The sequence below is a fragment of the Nicotiana tomentosiformis genome, chromosome 1 (assembly GCF_000390325.3).
Source record: "Nicotiana tomentosiformis chromosome 1, ASM39032v3, whole genome shotgun sequence".
NCBI classification, from domain to species: Eukaryota; Viridiplantae; Streptophyta; class Magnoliopsida; order Solanales; family Solanaceae; genus Nicotiana; species Nicotiana tomentosiformis.
The window spans coordinates 158,917,354-158,934,773 of NC_090812.1; the positions used below are offsets into that span (position 1 = coordinate 158,917,354).

General features: G+C 40.5%; 1 protein-coding gene and 1 non-coding gene across 2 annotated transcripts; one reads left to right on the plus strand and one right to left on the minus strand.

Moving 5' to 3' along the window:
* Positions 1-8,881: 8,881 nt before the first annotated feature.
* Positions 8,882-11,028, minus strand: LOC138891827 (uncharacterized). Its single transcript, XM_070175529.1, has 2 exons — positions 9,764-11,028; positions 8,882-8,963 (listed from the first exon to the last, which is right to left on the minus strand). Exons 1-2 carry the CDS (start codon positions 11,026-11,028, stop codon positions 8,882-8,884), a joined length of 1,347 nt encoding a protein of 448 aa, XP_070031630.1.
* A 1,048-nt stretch (positions 11,029-12,076) lies between these two features.
* Positions 12,077-12,183, plus strand: LOC117275773 (small nucleolar RNA R71). Its single transcript, XR_004505970.1, has one exon. It is a non-coding gene; the product is annotated as a small nucleolar RNA R71 (small nucleolar RNA).
* The last annotated feature ends 5,237 nt before the right edge of the window (positions 12,184-17,420 follow it).

Sequence of the window (17,420 nt, forward strand, 5' to 3'; positions counted from 1 at the left end):
CAATATTTACGGATATGGTGGAAGACTTCCTCGAGTTGTTCATGGATGATTTCAGTGTTGTGGGGGATTCCTTTGAAGAATGCTTGGATAATCTTGATAAAGTGTTGGCCTTATGTGAAGAGACCAACTTAGTGCTTAATTGGGAGAAGTGTCACTTTATGGTCGAGGAGGGCATTGTCCTTGGCCATAAGATCTCCAAGAATGGTATTGAAGTGGACAAAGAAAAAATTGAAGTGATATCAAAACTCCCTCCTCCGACTTCCGTCAAGGGAGTGAGGAGCTTTCTTGGTCACGGGGGGTTTATCGTAGGTTCATCAAAGATTTCTCAAAAGTGGTGAACCCCTTGTGTAAGTTGTTGGAAGAAGATGCCAAGTTTGTGTTCAATGATGATTGCATGAAAGCTTTTGAGCTACTCAAGTATAGGTTGACTACCACTCCCATCATTACCGCACCCAATTGGAGCTTACCATTTGAGCTCATGTGCGATGCTAGCGACGTTGCGGTAGGAGCGGTATTGGGGCAAAGAATCAACAAGATATCTCACCCGGTCTATTATGCAAGAACAACAATGAACGACGCCCAAGTCAACTATACGGTTTGCCCGTACCTCATGGGTACCAAAGTGATTGTGCACACCGATCACGTGGCACTTTGTTATTTGATGAGTAAAAAGGACATAGACCGAAAAGGGAGTGAGAATCAAGTGGCAGACCATTTGTCCCGCTTGGAAGAGGAGGGGAGGCCCCATGATGGCCTCGAGATTAATGATTCATTTCCGGATGAACAACTCATCTCCGTGTATTTGACTGGGATACCTTTGTATATGGCTAACTTTATTATGACCGGTATTGTCCCGAATGAGCTCTCTTCTAACCAAAGGAAGAAGCTCAAACGGGACTGCGTGGATTATTATTGGGACGAGCCATATCTTTTCAAAATTTGCAATGATGGTGTTATTCGGAGATGTGCTCCGGAAGAAGAGCAATTGAGTATTCTTGAAGCTTTCCATTCCTCAACCTATGGTGTCACCATGGTGGGGCGAGAACTGCTACAAAGGTCCTAAGCTGTGGATTCTATTGGCCTACCTTGTACAAAGACGCTATCGAGCTCGTTAGGCGTTGTGATGAGTGCCAAAGAGCCAGTGAAATTTCCAAGAAGAATGAAATGCCTCTCACCACCATCCTTGATATTGATATTTTCGACGTGTGGGGCATCGACTTTATAGGACCATTTGTGAGTTCATGTGGGAACACTTATATTCTTGTTGCTGTGGATTATGTTTCCAAATGGTTTGAAGTTGTGGCTTTACCCAACAATGAGGTAGGGAGTGTGGTGGCTTTCTTATAGAAAAATATCTTCATAAGGTTCGGCACCCCAAGGGCTATCATTAGTGATGGGGGTTCTCATTTTTGCAACAAAGCCTTTGACACTTTACTTTCCAAGTATGGTGTCAATCATAAGGTGTCAACCCCCTATTATCCCCAGGCAAGTGGACAGGTTGAAGTCTCCAACAGGGAGATCAAGACCATTCTATCCAAGACTGTCAATGCAAACCAGACTGATTAGTCAAGGAAACTTGACGATGCTTTATGGGCCTATAGAATAGCTTACAAGACTCCAATTGGTATGTCTCCGCACCGATTGGTATTTGCGAAAGCATGTCATTTTCCGCTGAATTAGAGCACAAAGACATGTGGGAGCTGAAGAAATTGAACCTTGAATGGGATGTAGCTACCAATCTCCGGGTAGAGCAACTAAATGAACTTGATGAGTTCTGGTTCCATGCTTATTCCAGCTCTTCCTTTTATAAGGACAAGATGAAGTACTTACATGATAAGTATATCCGGAACAAAAAATTCAAGGAAGGTGACTTGGTTACGGATGTTTCCGGGAAAGCTCAAGTCGAAGTGGAGTGGTCCTTTCGAAGTGGTACATGTGACTCCTTTTGGTGCTCTAGATTTGAAAAAAAAAGAATGGTGAGATCTTTAGAGTCAATGGGCGTCGAGTGAAGCACTACTTTGGCAAGATTGATGATAGCCAAGTTGTGGCATTGATCCATTTCAAATGACGATGGTAACATGCGTCGTTCCGCGACGTTAAATCAGACGCTTCTTGGGAGGCAACCCATGTGTTTTTCTTTCTTTTAATTTTCTTCGTAGATTAGACATTATTTTGGACTAACTGGTTGTGAAGTATATGTAGGAATTGGTTGTGCAGTGCAGGAAATTGACAAGGAAAAAAATATTTTGCTAAGTGGTGAACTTTCGCGGACCACGATCAAAATTTCGCAAACTGCATAAGCACTTCACGGCCGCATCATTTTGCGCGCGGTCGCGTAGTTCAAATGGGAAAAATGCCAACTCTCCGAAGTTGGCCTGTCAAAATTCCTTCAGAGTTCACGGACGTGTTCAAATTTTCGTGGTCCGCACAAATTGTGCGGCCGCGGCCAGTTTTTCGCGGACCGCGCCCGTGGATCTGAGGTAGATCTACATAAAGGTAAAGAATGCGGACCGCGATAAAATTTTGCGGCTGCACTCAGGTAAGGCGGTGGGGTCACTGGGTTCTGAGTATAAATAGGAGTTCTTGAAACTTTTCACACTTTACGAACCCTAACCTCTCAAACTCACCTAAAGCACTGTGCATCCGTACATGGTTTCAAACTAATCCTATTCTCATCAATTTTCAATTTCCTACCACATTTTACAACTGGTATGTTCATTTCAATAATTTAATTTTATCTTTTTCTTTTCTTTTCTCTTTGTTTTAATTTTTCTTTTTAGATAGAGTTAGAATCATGTCAAAATGTCAAATTAATGCTTAATGTTTTATTAAAAACATATGGGTTAGTGTTTGTATGCATAATGGGGGTTGGGGTTAATAACTTTGCATGTTTAATTGCTATAATTCTTGGGTAATTAGTGAAAACCTTAGTTTTAAGTGTTCATCAGTGCCGATTTATTTTGAATTTCGCGGCCGCGGTCATTTTTTCGCGGTCCGCGATAGGGTATGCGGTCGCGTCCAAAATTAAGTGGTCCGCAAAACCCTAGCTTCAGGGCATTGATGATTGTTTAGAATTCATGGCCGCGGTCACTTTTGTGCGGTCCGCAATTGGTCTTTCGCGGCCGCACCCAATATTTCGCGGTCCGCGCATTTGAACTTTAGAGACTATCATTTGACTTCGCGACCGTGTTTATTTTTATGCGGTCCGCGATTGGTCTTTCGCGGCCGCACTCATTTTTGTGCGGTCCGCGGTTGATCAAGTTCAGAGAACCAGTAGTCTGAGTCTGGTCTCTTCGCAGCCGCGTTCACTTTTACGCGGTCCGTGATGGGCAGTTCACGGCCATACTCATTTTTGTGAGATCCGCGATGCCCTGTTCTGAGAAGCATTGTTTTTCATTTCATCTATATTGCTCTAACACATGATTGAACTCCAATTCTAACTGTCTTTCACTAGATGAGAGAGGAGACACTTCAAAGGGGAGGGAAGAATCCTCCTGAGGCCGGGGTAAAGGAATGCAAACCTTACCCTTAGCAGCCCAAAGGGTAGTAGGAAAAAAGGCTACCCTTGTTAGACCTCCTTCTGACTCCTAGGACACAAGTGAATACCTCCCATCCCGGGAGACTTCCGAGGGGGAATCTGCACAATAACAACCAGAGGCTCAATCAAAACCATTCTGATTGGTCAATGAACCTACCTCCTCTTCTGGGTCATCTGATGGCTTAGAGGGAGGTAGTGAGGCATCGGAGCCATCTTCCCCACCTGCTACAACACCTGCCTCAACAGCTGCCCTAATAAATATTGATGATGATGACGAGGTCCCGGATGACGGGAGAGAGGGTGACGCAATCATATGAGGTCTGGCTAGATCAAAGAAGGCGGAGGTGTGTGCTGATAGATTTGTAAATGAGAAAGCGTATGGAAAATTTCGGGAATGGTGGATCCAAAGGTCACTCACTCTTGAGCGACAATTCATAACAAAAGACCTAGGCCAGCACAATTCGAATGTCCTGCGATAATTTACGAAGAGAAAAGGATGGAAATGGTTTACCTTCCAGTTGAAAGATACCAATGAATACCTTGTCAAGGAATTTTATGCCAATGTTGCCCACATCAAAAAGGGTACAAAGGTGACGAAGGTCCGGAACTTGAAAATCGGGTTTGATGGAAATGCACTAAACCGTTATGTAGGGTTTGAGGAGGTCGAGGCAGTGCAATACCTGGAGAAGCTAGCCTTGGGTGATGCAGTTCGCACATGGCTAGCTGAGATACTTGCTATTCCGAGGACAACACCTGCTTGGCTCACAGAAGGAGTTCAAATTGTCATAGCCACCCTTAACATTGAAGCAAAAGGGTGGGCAATATTCGTGTGCAACCATCTTGACCCGTGCCATCATGCGAATGTCCTTCCACTCCCCCTGGCAGTATGGGTATCTTCCATCATGATAGGCTATCTTGTTAATGTAGGAAACTTGATGTCCTACAACATCTCCAATGCAGTCCAAAAAGAAGAAAGATCATATCCTTACCCCAACTTCCTCACAGAGTATTTCCACAACCAAGGGGTAGAGCCGAGACATTTTGATGTGGAGGTGAAGGCTAAAAAGCCTTTCTCATGGTACCACCTCCAGTGAGCGGAAAACCCTAAGTTCAAGGGTAAAGCCATTACCCCCACTGGCCAGTCTAAAGAGCCAAGGGTAGTGGCCACCGGGTCAGTTGTCGAGCCCTCCACAGCATCCGGTACTTCTAACGGAGCAGCTGCTATGCCTCTTCCTTCCTCTGGGCCATCCATCACAATGCCATTATCTGTGCCTTCATCTTCCACCTACCCTCAGACTGTGCTGCGGTTTTCACAGACACTATCCAGCCTCAACAACTGGATGCAGGCAGCTACCACAAAGCTGATTGTCCTATCCAGTGCAGTAGCAACACAGTCTTCAGCCCCATCAGAGCTTCAGGTACCTCCATCATTGGAGGAGTCTTTGAAGAAGATTCTGCACAACCAAAACAAGATTCTGGACGACCAGAAGAAGATCCGGGAAACTCTTGATACACATGGGAGGATTATCAAGGATTTGGGGAAGTAGGTGAAGAAGATGCGGAAAACTCAGGCATCTAAGGATTTGGTGGAGAAGTTGAGCAAAGAGGTTCAGAAGATTGCTTCTACCGGTGATATTCCACTGGACATGCTCATTGAGGAGACAGCACCTGCACCAGTGCATGAGGCATCAGATGCAGCAGTTGGACAGTCTGAGGAGCCGACTGCTACTACACATATTGCTGAGGAGATGATCTAGATGCTCAGAAACCCCGTGGTCCCCCAGTCAAAGGATGTGGAGATCTAGTTAGAGGACACAGAGGGAGCTGATGATCCTATACAGTCTGAGGACCCCACTCATGTTCCTGACCCGATGCAGACAGAGACCACATAGGGAGTTCTCTTTACTCCCTAACCTTTCCCTGATCTTATTTTGATATTAGCATTGAGGACAATGCTATTTTTTATTTGGGGGGTGGTCCATTTTGATTTGATTTGTGATGGCATTTGGTATGTAATAACTATGATACTATTTTTCTTTATCTTTATTTACCGTTATTTTCACTTTTGGTATGTATAAAATTTTATCATTCGATGTATATATTCATTTCCATTATGTATATATTCATTTACTCCATTTTGTACATATTCAGATTACTTTCTGTAGTTTACTTCATAACTTCTTTTGTTATTTTTCCTTAATAACTTAGCTTCTTATTTCCTTTAGTAGCTTCTTTTTAAGTTTTTATCTTCTTTTTTACATTTTGTGTGAACAATAAGCCTTTTGTTTTCTTAATGCCACAGTTCTTTCCAAAGGTAGATGTTGTGTGAACTGAGTGGCTCTTCCTACTGATGGATGGCGTGACAACCTTCTTAAGGGATCGAGTTCATTTTTATTTTGTTTTGGTGTATATAGTAGTAGTAATAAATAAAAGTGTCTCAAGCAGGCTTCACTTAGTACTAACACATTTACCTTCGACCTCATGATTAGAGACAAGTTGATTGACAAAGATTAGCTCTAGTTGTGACCTTTAGACTCTTGAGTTGACTAAAACAATCATCGAGTGGTTTTCTTGAGCCATGTGTGATTTTCAATCTTAGCTAGGGTTGTTGTGGGCCCTCGACTCTATTCTCTTTAACAATCCAGCAGCTTGAGAGGTGAGGTATTGAATTGCAAGTCCAAGTCCCATGCCAATAAGTCTAGAACTTGCCCTTAATGTTTGTCTAGGCGAAATTCTACGTGTAGCTCGACTTGAGAAATGATTGTAGGCTCTCCTTGGTCCATTTTGAACTTTGAAAGCTTTCGTAGCCTACCAATTTTATATCCCTATTCAACCCCTTTGAGCCTAAGCCTTTTTCATTCAATAGCCACATTACAAGCCTTTATCCGTTCTATAATGACCCTCTCTTGGCACCAAATCTTTCCTTAGCATTCATGATGAACAATTGGAAAAGGCATAAGTTTGGGGGAGAGACGAAGAATTTGAAAGTTATAAAAGGTTCAAAAAATAAAAAGAAATGATGAAAAGGAAAGGCAAAGAAAAGGAAGAAAAGCCAAAAAGAAATACGTCAAAAAGAAAGTGAAGGTTGAAGGGATTCAAAGAACGCAATGATGAAAGGAATGGAATTATGAGAAAAGGAGAAAAATGATTGTCATGAGTAATAAAAAGTGACGGTGTGTCTCTCTAGTTCCCCTAAGGAAGAAGAAAATGACTCAAAGGGTCAAGAAAGTATGAGCTGAAATGAGAAAATGGAGTGCTTAAGGAAAGATGAAACCATCATAGCTCGATAAGTCCTACTTTGATCCAAAAGCCTTCATTACATCCCATTAAAGCCCTATATGATTTCAAGTTGAGTGAGCTTACATTAGTGGTGATTTACATAAGGGGAAAGCTTATGGTACTTAGAGCCGGACTTGTGGCATTCTTTTGAGAGTGATGAGCGCACTTCTTCACAATCCTTGTTTTGAGTGGTACTTTCTAAAAAGTGAGATTTTCTCATGGAGAGTAGAGGAGGAGGAATTTGGGATCCACAATGACCTACGTGATAGAGCGAGCTTCCTTGATGAATTGAGTCAACTCTTGATGCTCTAGTGTCACAATAGAACTATAGTACTCAAAAGGTCATAACATGATGTTGTTGATAATTCATTTGTGTTGAGGGTAATTGTTAGTCCCAATTGATGCTTGATGGAGTTACCTTAGGCCAACTGAAATATCCTTTTATTTTTCTTGTAGAGGTGAGAATTACCTTATTTGCTCGAGGACAAGCAAAAGCTTAAGTTTGGGGGAGTTGATAAGTAGGGATTTTAACCTATTATTTGCTCTCTTTTACTTGTGTTTAGGGCCAAAAATGCGTGAAGATATTCCCGGAAACTAAGGTAATATGCTTGCTTGTAGGGACTGTTCAAAATGAGCCAAAGTAGTCATAATCAACTCATAAAGGAGTCAAAACTTGAACAAAATCCAAGACTGGGCCAAAAGATGTGAAACGCGGACCGCACAAAGATTGTGCGGCCGCGAAAGCTACAACGCGGTCGCGAGCACTATTTCGAGATCGATTTTTGGACTAAAACATGAGCGCGGACCGCGTCAGCAAGGTGCGGCCGCGAAAGTACATGCGCGGCCGCGATTGGAATTATGCAGACCGCGATTGCTGAGGTTCAGAGAGCTTACATTTTAAGCAAAAACAAGAAATGCGGTTCTTGTCAAGATTATGCGGCCGCAAAAGTCTCCTACGCGACCGCTATAGAAATTACGCGGTCCGAAAAACCATGCTTAACCCAGATCCAGAAGTGAAGAACACGGACCGCGATTAGAATTATGCGGCCGCTAAAGAAAGAGCGGAAGAGTGCGGCCGCGGTTAGAATTACGCGGCCACGTAACCTCTGTAGGGGTATTTTTGTCCGAAAATTTTAGCTTAGTATAAATAGAACTTTTTATCATTTTTAGGGGATGTTGTGTATTTGCTAAGCAGGTGAGACGGTTGGAACTTCCATATTGGGCAATTTTGTACTAGATTCACCTTATAACAATAGATTTTCATGGGAATCTTATGTCGACGGAAAATATTCCCCGTCCTTTGACACTCATCACATCTATTTATCCAAAAGTGTGCATCTTTAAACAACGTCGGCCAATAGAAGCCCGACTCCAAAACTTTAGCAGTTGTCCTTACTCCTCCTAAATGACCTCCATAAGGCAAAGCATGGCATGCCTGCAAAACAGAAGCTTGGTCTATATCGGGAATATATCTCCAGATCATGTTATCAATACAAATCCGAAACAAATATGGTTCATCCCATAAATACATGCGACAATCACTAAAGAATTTTATTTTTTGCACAGAAGACAATTCATAGGGAACAATACCGCTTGCTAGGTAGTTTGCAATGTCGGCATACCGTGGTGCTTCCTCAAGTCTCATGGCTAACAGTTGTACATCCGGGAAATTCTCCATGATATCTTTCACCTCAACCTTCGTTTTAGCTCCTTCAAGCCTGGACAAGTGATCGGAAACTTGTTTTTCCGTTCTTTTTCGGTCACGAATTTCCAAGTCAAACTCTTGCAGTAGGAGAACCCATCGAATCAGGCGCGACTTTTCTTCCTTTTTATCAATTAAGTACCTGAGAGCAGCATGGTCAGTATAAACAATTACCCTCAAGCCTATCAAGTAAGACCGAAATTTGTCAAATGCGAACACCACTGCTAGCATCTCTTTTTCTGTCACTGTGTAATTCAGTTGGGCGCCATTCAACATTCTACTTGCATAGTATATTGGATGCATGATTTTATCTTTTCTATGTCCAAGTACTGCTCCCATGGCATGGTCACTTTCATCACACATCAGCTTAAATGGTTGCTCCAGTCAGATGCAACTATGATAGGTACAGACACTAGCCTCTTCTTCAATCTTTCGAAATCTACCCTGCAATCATCAGAAAACACAAAGGGTGATTTTTTTCAAGCAATTTACACAAAGGGTTAACAATCTTGGAAAAATCTTTTATAAACCGCCTGTAAAAACCGGCGTGACCAAGGAAACTTCTTATTGCCTTGATGGAAGTGGGTGGTGGAAGCTTCTCTATTACATCAATCTTGGAATGATCCACCTCAATGCCCTTACTTCACACTAGGTATCCCAAGACTATACCTTCCTATACCATAAAATGGTATTTTTCCTAGTTCAGCACCAAATTAGTCTCTGTACATCTCCGCAACACTCTTTTCAGATTTCTAAGGCAATCATCAAAAGCATTTCCCCACCACTGAGAAATCATCCATGAAAACCTCCATTATATCCTCTACCATATCTGTGAAGATGGCCATCATGCACCTTTGGAATGTGGCGGGTGCATTGCATAGGCCAAACGACATTCTCCGAAAATCATAAATGATATATGGATAGGTGAATGACATTTTTTCTATATCCTCCGAGGCAATAGATATCTGGTTGTACCCCGAGTATCCATCCAAGAACAAAAATGGGACCTCCCTACCAATCTATCTAGCATCTGATCAATAAACGGGAAGGGAAAATGATCTTTTCGGGTGGCCTTGTTCAATCTTTTGTAGTCCATGAAAATTCGCCATCCTGTGACTATTCTTGTTAAGATTAATTCATTATTCTCATTTTGCACAACAATCATCCCACCTTTCTTTGGCACACACTGAACTGGGCTAACCTAGTTGCTATCTGAGATGGAAAAAATAATTCCCGCATCTAACCACTTAATCACTTCCTTCTTTACAACTTCTTTCATGTTAGGGTTTAGCCTTCGTTGATGTTCTATGGAGGGTTTGTGCCTATCTTCCAGTAGAATTTTATGCATGCAGAAGGTCAGGCTGATACCCTTAATGTCTACAATGGTCCAACCAATTGCATTCTTGCACTCTTTTAACACCTGCAAAAGTTGTTCTACATGCACATCTAACAAACCAGATGAGATAATAATAGGTAAAGTCGAATTAGGTCCCAAGAAAGCATATCTAAGGTGAGATGGAAGTGGTTTCAGCTCCAATTGTGGTGGTGCTTCGATCGATGGCTTGGATGAAGGGTTTTTTCTTTCTTTCGAGTGTAAAGGCTCAAATTCGAGCTCTTGTTTCCAGTACCCTTGCCCTTGAAGAGCCAACACCCATTCCGCCAAGTCTTCACCATTTACTTCTTCTAAGTTCATAAGGCAGCCTGTTAGAGGGTCTTTTGCATTAAGTGTCTCATCATCTTCCTCCATGATTACATCCACCGTGTCTAAGAAATAGCAATTTGCAAACTCACTGGGTCGCCACATAGACTTTTGCACATTAAATGTTATTTCTTCATTATTCAGCCTCATCTTCAGCTCCCCCATTTCACAATAAATTAGAGCTCTCCCTGTGGCCAAGAACGACCTTCCCAAAATTATGGGAATCTCCTCATCAACCTTGCAGTCCAGAATGACAAAATCTGTTGGAAATATGAATTTTCCAACTTGCACAAGTACATCGTCAAGTATACCTGATGGCATTTTCACCGTTCGGTCAGCTAGTTGCAGTAACTTGGATGTGGGCCTTGCTCTTCCAATGCCTAACTTTTTATAGATAGACAATGGCAACAGATTTATACTTTCTCCCAAATCACACAATGCTTTGGCAAATGCATAGTTACCTATGGTGCATGGAATTGTGAAGCTTCCAGGGTCGGATAACTTCTCAGCTATAGGTCTTGACACAACAGCACTACAAGTCTGTGTCAATGTGACAGTTGCCAAGTCTTGTAAGTCAAACTTACGAGACATCAAGTCCTTCATCATTTTTGCATAACCAGGAATCTCCCTCAAAGCATCAATTAGAGGAATGTTTATCTGAATTTGCTTCAGCATTTCCATGAATTTTTTGTATTGTTCATCCTTATGATATTTGACCAACCTCTGCGGGAAAGGTGTTGGAGGTCGCTTATTTTCTGTGGCTTGAGTTAGATCCTGCTCAGGCACTTTTTCTAAAACCTTCTCTTGCATTTTCTCAGTCTCCTTCGCAACCTATTTTTCCTTGTCTATTTCCTCGTGGGCCGGTTGCACTCTTACTTCTGTTAGCCATGTTGACTCATCTAACTCAATTGGCACTAACAAAAGTGTTTCAGTTGACCGGCTCTCATGAGCAATTTCTTGCTCTAAATCAAGATCTCTACCATTTCTCAAGCGCACCTCCATAAGTGACTTCGGGCCCTGCTCTTTTGAATTGACATGTGTGTCTGCAGGTAATGTCCCTTGAGGACGATTGTTAAGGGCCATGGATAATTGCCCTAGTTAAATCTCAATGCCCTTGATAGCTGAATCGTGTGACACTGCCTTTTCTTGCATTTGGTGGACCATTTCTTCCATTTTCCCGCTGGCCCCTATGAGTTGTTGCAACATTCTTTTAATTTCAGATAACTCATCATCCTGCCTCTCTATCTGCTGTTGTTGAGGTTGTTGATAAGTTAGCTGCTGATTTTGCTGGTTGTATCCTTGTTGAATTTGGTAGGGTACTACTTGACCCTGTAGTCTTATAGCTCCGGGGTTGTTGGTATTATTGTATTGTTGTTGTGCTGGTCTATACTGTTGATCTTGTTGCCCTCAATTCTGACCATCATGTCTTTGTCCTCCATAGTTACCCACATAGTTCATGTTCTCTTGATAGTTCTGGTTGTCACTTTCACCACTCTACGAACACATGTATGGTTGGTTAATGCATGGTGTACACAATCCCCCATTAGTCGTGTCAACTATGTGTACCTGCTTCTGGCCTGATTCATCAATCTTCTTGGTGAGGATACTCATTTGCGTCATCAGAGTGGCCATATTTTCGGCTATGGAATTGTTCGGGTCCAATGCTACTGAGTGAACTATAGGGGTGATTGTGGAATCTCTTGTCATCCATCCCGAGTTTTGAGCCATTTTATCTAGCAAGACCTTAAACTCTCTAAATGACTTGCTTAAAAATACTCCACCTACTGAAGCATCAACATTGTCCTTCAAGTTGTCTGCGAATCCCATGTAAAACAGTTGTCCCAACATCTGATCTGGAATGCCATGATGTGGACACTTAACCAGCATACCTTTGAATCTCTCCTATGTTTCTTGTAATATTTCACTTGGTTTCTGCCTGAAGCTCAATATCTCATCAACCTGCTTGGCAGTCTTATTGGGTGGGTAGAACTTATTCAAAAATTGCGTGACTAATTACTCCCAAGTTGTGATGGAATTTATATGGAGAGAATTAAGCCAAGTTTGGGTTTCTCCTGTCACTGAGAATGGAAACAACAATAGTCTTATTTCTTCCGGTGTCATATTTGGTTGCCTTTACGTGACACAAATTGACAAAAAAAAATTAGATGTTGCTGTGGATCTTCAATTTAAGACTTGGAGAACAATCTCTTGTTTTGCAGCAGATGTAGCATGTTGTTTCTGATTTGAAATGACTCCTCTTGTATCTGAGGGACTGCAATTGCAGTTGCTAAATTTTCAGCAGTGGGTTGTGCCCAGTCATACAAAGCTACTTCTGGAACAAGAGGTGCCACACCCTGATTATTCGGGTCATTCACATTGTTTTGATTGTTTTGATTATCCAAAGCATCACCCATGTCTGGTTCAATTTGTTCTCTTGGGTGATGATGTAGTTTGTCTTTCTTGTTTGCACGATTTAATGCCTTGAAAGTTTTCTCAGGATCCGGTAATGCTTCAAATAATTCACCCGTTCTTGAAGAATTTCTAGGCATACACTTATAACACACAAGACCACAAACGTTAGAATTTCAATGTAATGAATAAAAATAGAGAAAATTTACTAAACTAAGAATTCTAACAATTCTTATAGATGTAATTAGTAACATTGTTGCTTCCCCGGCAACGGCGCCAAAATTTGATCACGCCCAACTATGCCTCCTAAGGGGTCTAGCGGTCGTTGCAAATATTATCTGGTTTACAAGTCCGGAGTCGAATCCCACAAGGAAATAACATGTTAATTACAACTAATAGTTTTGCATGAATTCAAATAATCAACCTTCAGAAATATTATAAAACAATTTGAGAGTTTACTAACTAAGATCAAAGTAATTAAAAATGCAGTAATTTATAACTAACAAGGCAAATATTGTAGACAAGATTTGGAAAAGTCTAAGGTTATGATTTCCCCTATTGTCGGAATCTTTCCCGCTACGATTCCTATGAATTCGCCCAAATATTTTCTACCAATCGTGAGTACTTTAAGTGATGTAGCTCTCTATCTCGAGTAACTACTATAATTACTAGACGTATTCTCTCAAACTACGCTAGCTGGAACTAATTTACCGCTCACGGCGATCGCACCAAGGCTTCGTTATCTCTAATCCCACCTTTAAACCCTCTGTATCGATCTCTCAACTACGTTAGCAGTGGTGTTATTCAACAACTACCTAAATGTGCACTCTCTCTCGAGCAATATACACACTAAATAGAAACAGTTAATTGAGAGCTCTTCAATTAACAACAATGAAAATATAGTTGAACAAGTAGAATCTATATTAAACGCAGTAAAGAATCATCCTCCAATAGGTTCCATCAAACCTTAGATTAAAGAGTTTAGCTACTCATAAATACAACAGCAATCAATATAATGTTTAAAGACATGAAACTACAAAGTAAAGAGATAAAGGAAGGGAAAACTCGTTTGATTCTTGCTCCACAGTGCTTGGCAGCCTTTCTTCTCTAAAATCATGTCCAACCCTAGAATAACTCATTTGGGGAGTATTTATTTCAATCCCTCGGTCCAATTTTGGGTTTGGGTCTTTTAACCTGCGACTTGTATTTACCATGCTATAGACCTCACGAAGCCTGGTCTATAGCGCGGTCGACCTAACTATAGACCCTGCGAAGCCTGGTATATAGCGCGGTCGACCTGGCTATAGACCTCGCAAAGCCTAGTCTATAGCACGGTCAACCTGGCTATAGACCTGCAAAGCCTGGTCTGTAGCACAGTTTGGATACTTGATCCTTTTGTGCTCTTTTCTTGTATTTTTGTCCTTTTTTTGTGCAATTTTCATTTGATGATTCTTTCTGATGTTCCTACACATAAAACAACATAATTTAGCTCAAATATAACACAATAACTCATTAGACCAACAAAATATAGGGCGAGTAATGTGCTAAAAGTAAAGCATTTTGGCATCACATCAGTAGTATTTGAATTTTGAAGTATTGCGAGCATATCGAATGCAAAGTTCAAAAAAATGACCATTTGATGTATTTGATGCGCGACTTATGAAGTAGCTCATTCCTTGTGAGGGATATGATGTGTAGTGGTTAAAAAGGTACAAACATCAGACGGCAATGACACAAGTATGTGTGCATTAGGGATGTACACAGGCCAGGTTGGTTCGAGCTTTTGAATTAGGTATATATATATATATATATATATATATATATATATATATATATATATATATATATATATATAAACCAAACCAAACCAACAAAGTCGGGTTTTTCAATCTTGATTTTTTCTTTCTTTTTTGTGAAGGACAATACCAATTTTCTTGTTTCTATTCCCGTTCCTTTTAAAATTGAAGAAACACGTTAATCTAAACACATTAGATTTAGCGCGTAAATTGTAAAATGAGAACTTACTTGTTCTTATAGAAGAAGCAGAAGGAACAGACAAACCGCGGCAGGAATTACTAGTTTGCGGTGGTTGTCACAGTGTATTGGAGCAACCCCCAAATCCAAAGTCTAAAACCTTGTTTGGATTGAGAGAGAGAGAGAGAGAGAGAGAGAGAGAGTAAAAATATTGTTCAGAGTATGTCTTTACTGTACACAGTAAGTGTACTTACATAGGGAATATTAGGGTTAACTAATAACCCTATTGGGCCTTAAAGCACCCCTTATGGGTGGACCCAATTTTCCTACATCTCCCACTCATACATAATGGGAGTGCTCATCTAATATGAGAAACATATTCTCATATCCTCAATCATTCATATAGGGAAGTAGACTGTGCGACCAGCATACTATGAGAACTAAGTGTTATACATTTGTTAGGAGTATATAGTCTCTAGTTGAGTCAAACCTGCAAGTAGATCATAAAGTATGCAGTACCCTAGATCATATAAATCACATTTGATATAGTCTCAAAATCTCATATATCATTATTTCTTGTATTCACAACCATAACTCATAAGTTATAATTGGTGCACCAGTGAATACAAATAAATGAGATTCCATCAATGATCTTCCTCTTCTCACGATCCCCTTAATATTAGTATGACTGCTTTTCTAGATATGCTCTGCTAGACCGAATCTGTGTACATGGTCTTTTGGAAACACACTAAGATAGCTAACATCACACTAAGTCTCAACTCTCAAGTATCTGATTGGAATCTCTGAGGGTACAAAATCTTGAGCCATCATAAAAGCTCCGGTCTCACACAAAAATAAGTTGAGAATGGATTTATGTTAACCCAATTGGTCGACATTAGCAAACATGGTATGAAACATGTGCTATAGTATTTTCTCCCTTTTCCCAAGGAGCGTATGTCTTTATCTCATAAATAATGATGTACATATGATATTTAGACACCATAAGTATCTAAATTTGAGTTCTTTGATCAACATATCATTTTTAACTTACATCTGGCTCACAAAGTAGACTAGGTGAACGTTTTTCACCCTAATGACCTTATGCCATTGTTTAAGCGACATTTTGATTTTAAGCGAATAGCTCTCAAATTATCCTTATGATAATTTTGCTTAAAACCATGCCTCATCTCCTAATATCACTAAGATAAGGAGGCGGTTGCCTGTGTGAGAAGGCTAACCTCTTGTCTACCTGATATACTTATCAAAAAAAATAAAGAATGCATATAACATTCAACAATAAAAATATGTATGTATGTAAATCAACTTTACTGGTAATCAAAGAACATTAGTGTTGTGAACACGGGAAAATAAATAACAAAATAAAGTATCTCATAGTTTACGCAAGCCTTGAGACCTAATGTGTCTGACAAATGCATCTCTAGGCAAAGGTTTGGTCAATGGATCTGCTAACATATCTTTTTTAGACACATACCTCACATTCACTACCTTCCGCCTAACCATGTCTCTCGCATAGTTATACTTGATATCTATATGTTTGGTTTTACAATGAAACTTAGGGTCCTGGTGGAGGATATTGCAGCCTCACTGTCACAGTAGACTAATACTGATTCAGTATTTTCAGCGATATCTAACAAGTGTTCCAAGAACTTTTTCAACCAAACAGCTTCTTGTGCTGCTGATGCAAGAGCCGCATATTCGGATTCCATCCTAGATAGTGATACACATGATTATTTCTTACTAATCTGTGATATGGCACCATCACTGAGTAAGAAAATATATCCTTAGGTAGACTTTCTTTAGTCTAGATCTCCTCCATGATCAGCATCATTGTATCCAACTAATCGTAGATCCTTGCCGCCTTGGTAACAAAGGGCATAACCAGCAGTTCCCTTTAGATATCTCATTATACTCTTTACTGCTTGATAATGTTCTAAACCTGGGTCGGTTTGATATCTACTTACCAAGCCAACTGCTTGACAGATATCAGGTCTAGTGCACACCATAGCATACATTAGACTTTCGATTGCATTCCTATAAGGAACTCGACTCATTCTTTATGTCTCTTCAGGAGTCATAGGACACATATGACTTCCCAAGGTGTGGCCTTTACTGATAGGAGTTTCAATTGGGGTACTATTTTTCATATTGAATCGTTCAAGAACTTTTCTAATGCAATTCTCTTGTGAGAGATACGATCTCTTGAAATCTTAACTCCAAGAATATATGCAGGTTTGCCCATATCTTTCATCTGAAATTGAGATGACAACACTGACTTTATCTCGGTTATAAACTCCTTATCATTTCCAGCTATAAGTATATCATCTACATACAATGTTAAAATCACAAGCTTGTTCCTTGATCTTTTGGTATAAACACAATGGTCTTCATCTATCATGGTAAAACCATTGGATACAACAACATTCTGAAAGCGTATATACCACTGCCTTGAAGATTGTTTGAGGCCATAAATAGACTTCAAAGGTCTACATACCTTTTGTTCGTGGCCATTTTCAATGAAACACTCAAGTTGTTCCATATAGATTTCTTCGTCTAGTTCTCCATTGAGAAAGGCACTCTTTACATCCATCTGATGTAATTCAAGATCCAAGCTTGCAACAATAGCTAGAACCAGGCGAACTGAGGTAAATCGTACAGCAAACGAGAAAGTCTCTTTGTAGTCTATTCCTTTCTGTTGTGTATACCCTTTCGCCACCAGTCGAGCCTTATATCTCTCAACTGTGCCATCAACCTTGAGCTTAATTTTGAGAACTCATTTGCTCCCAATTGCTTTGCGTCCT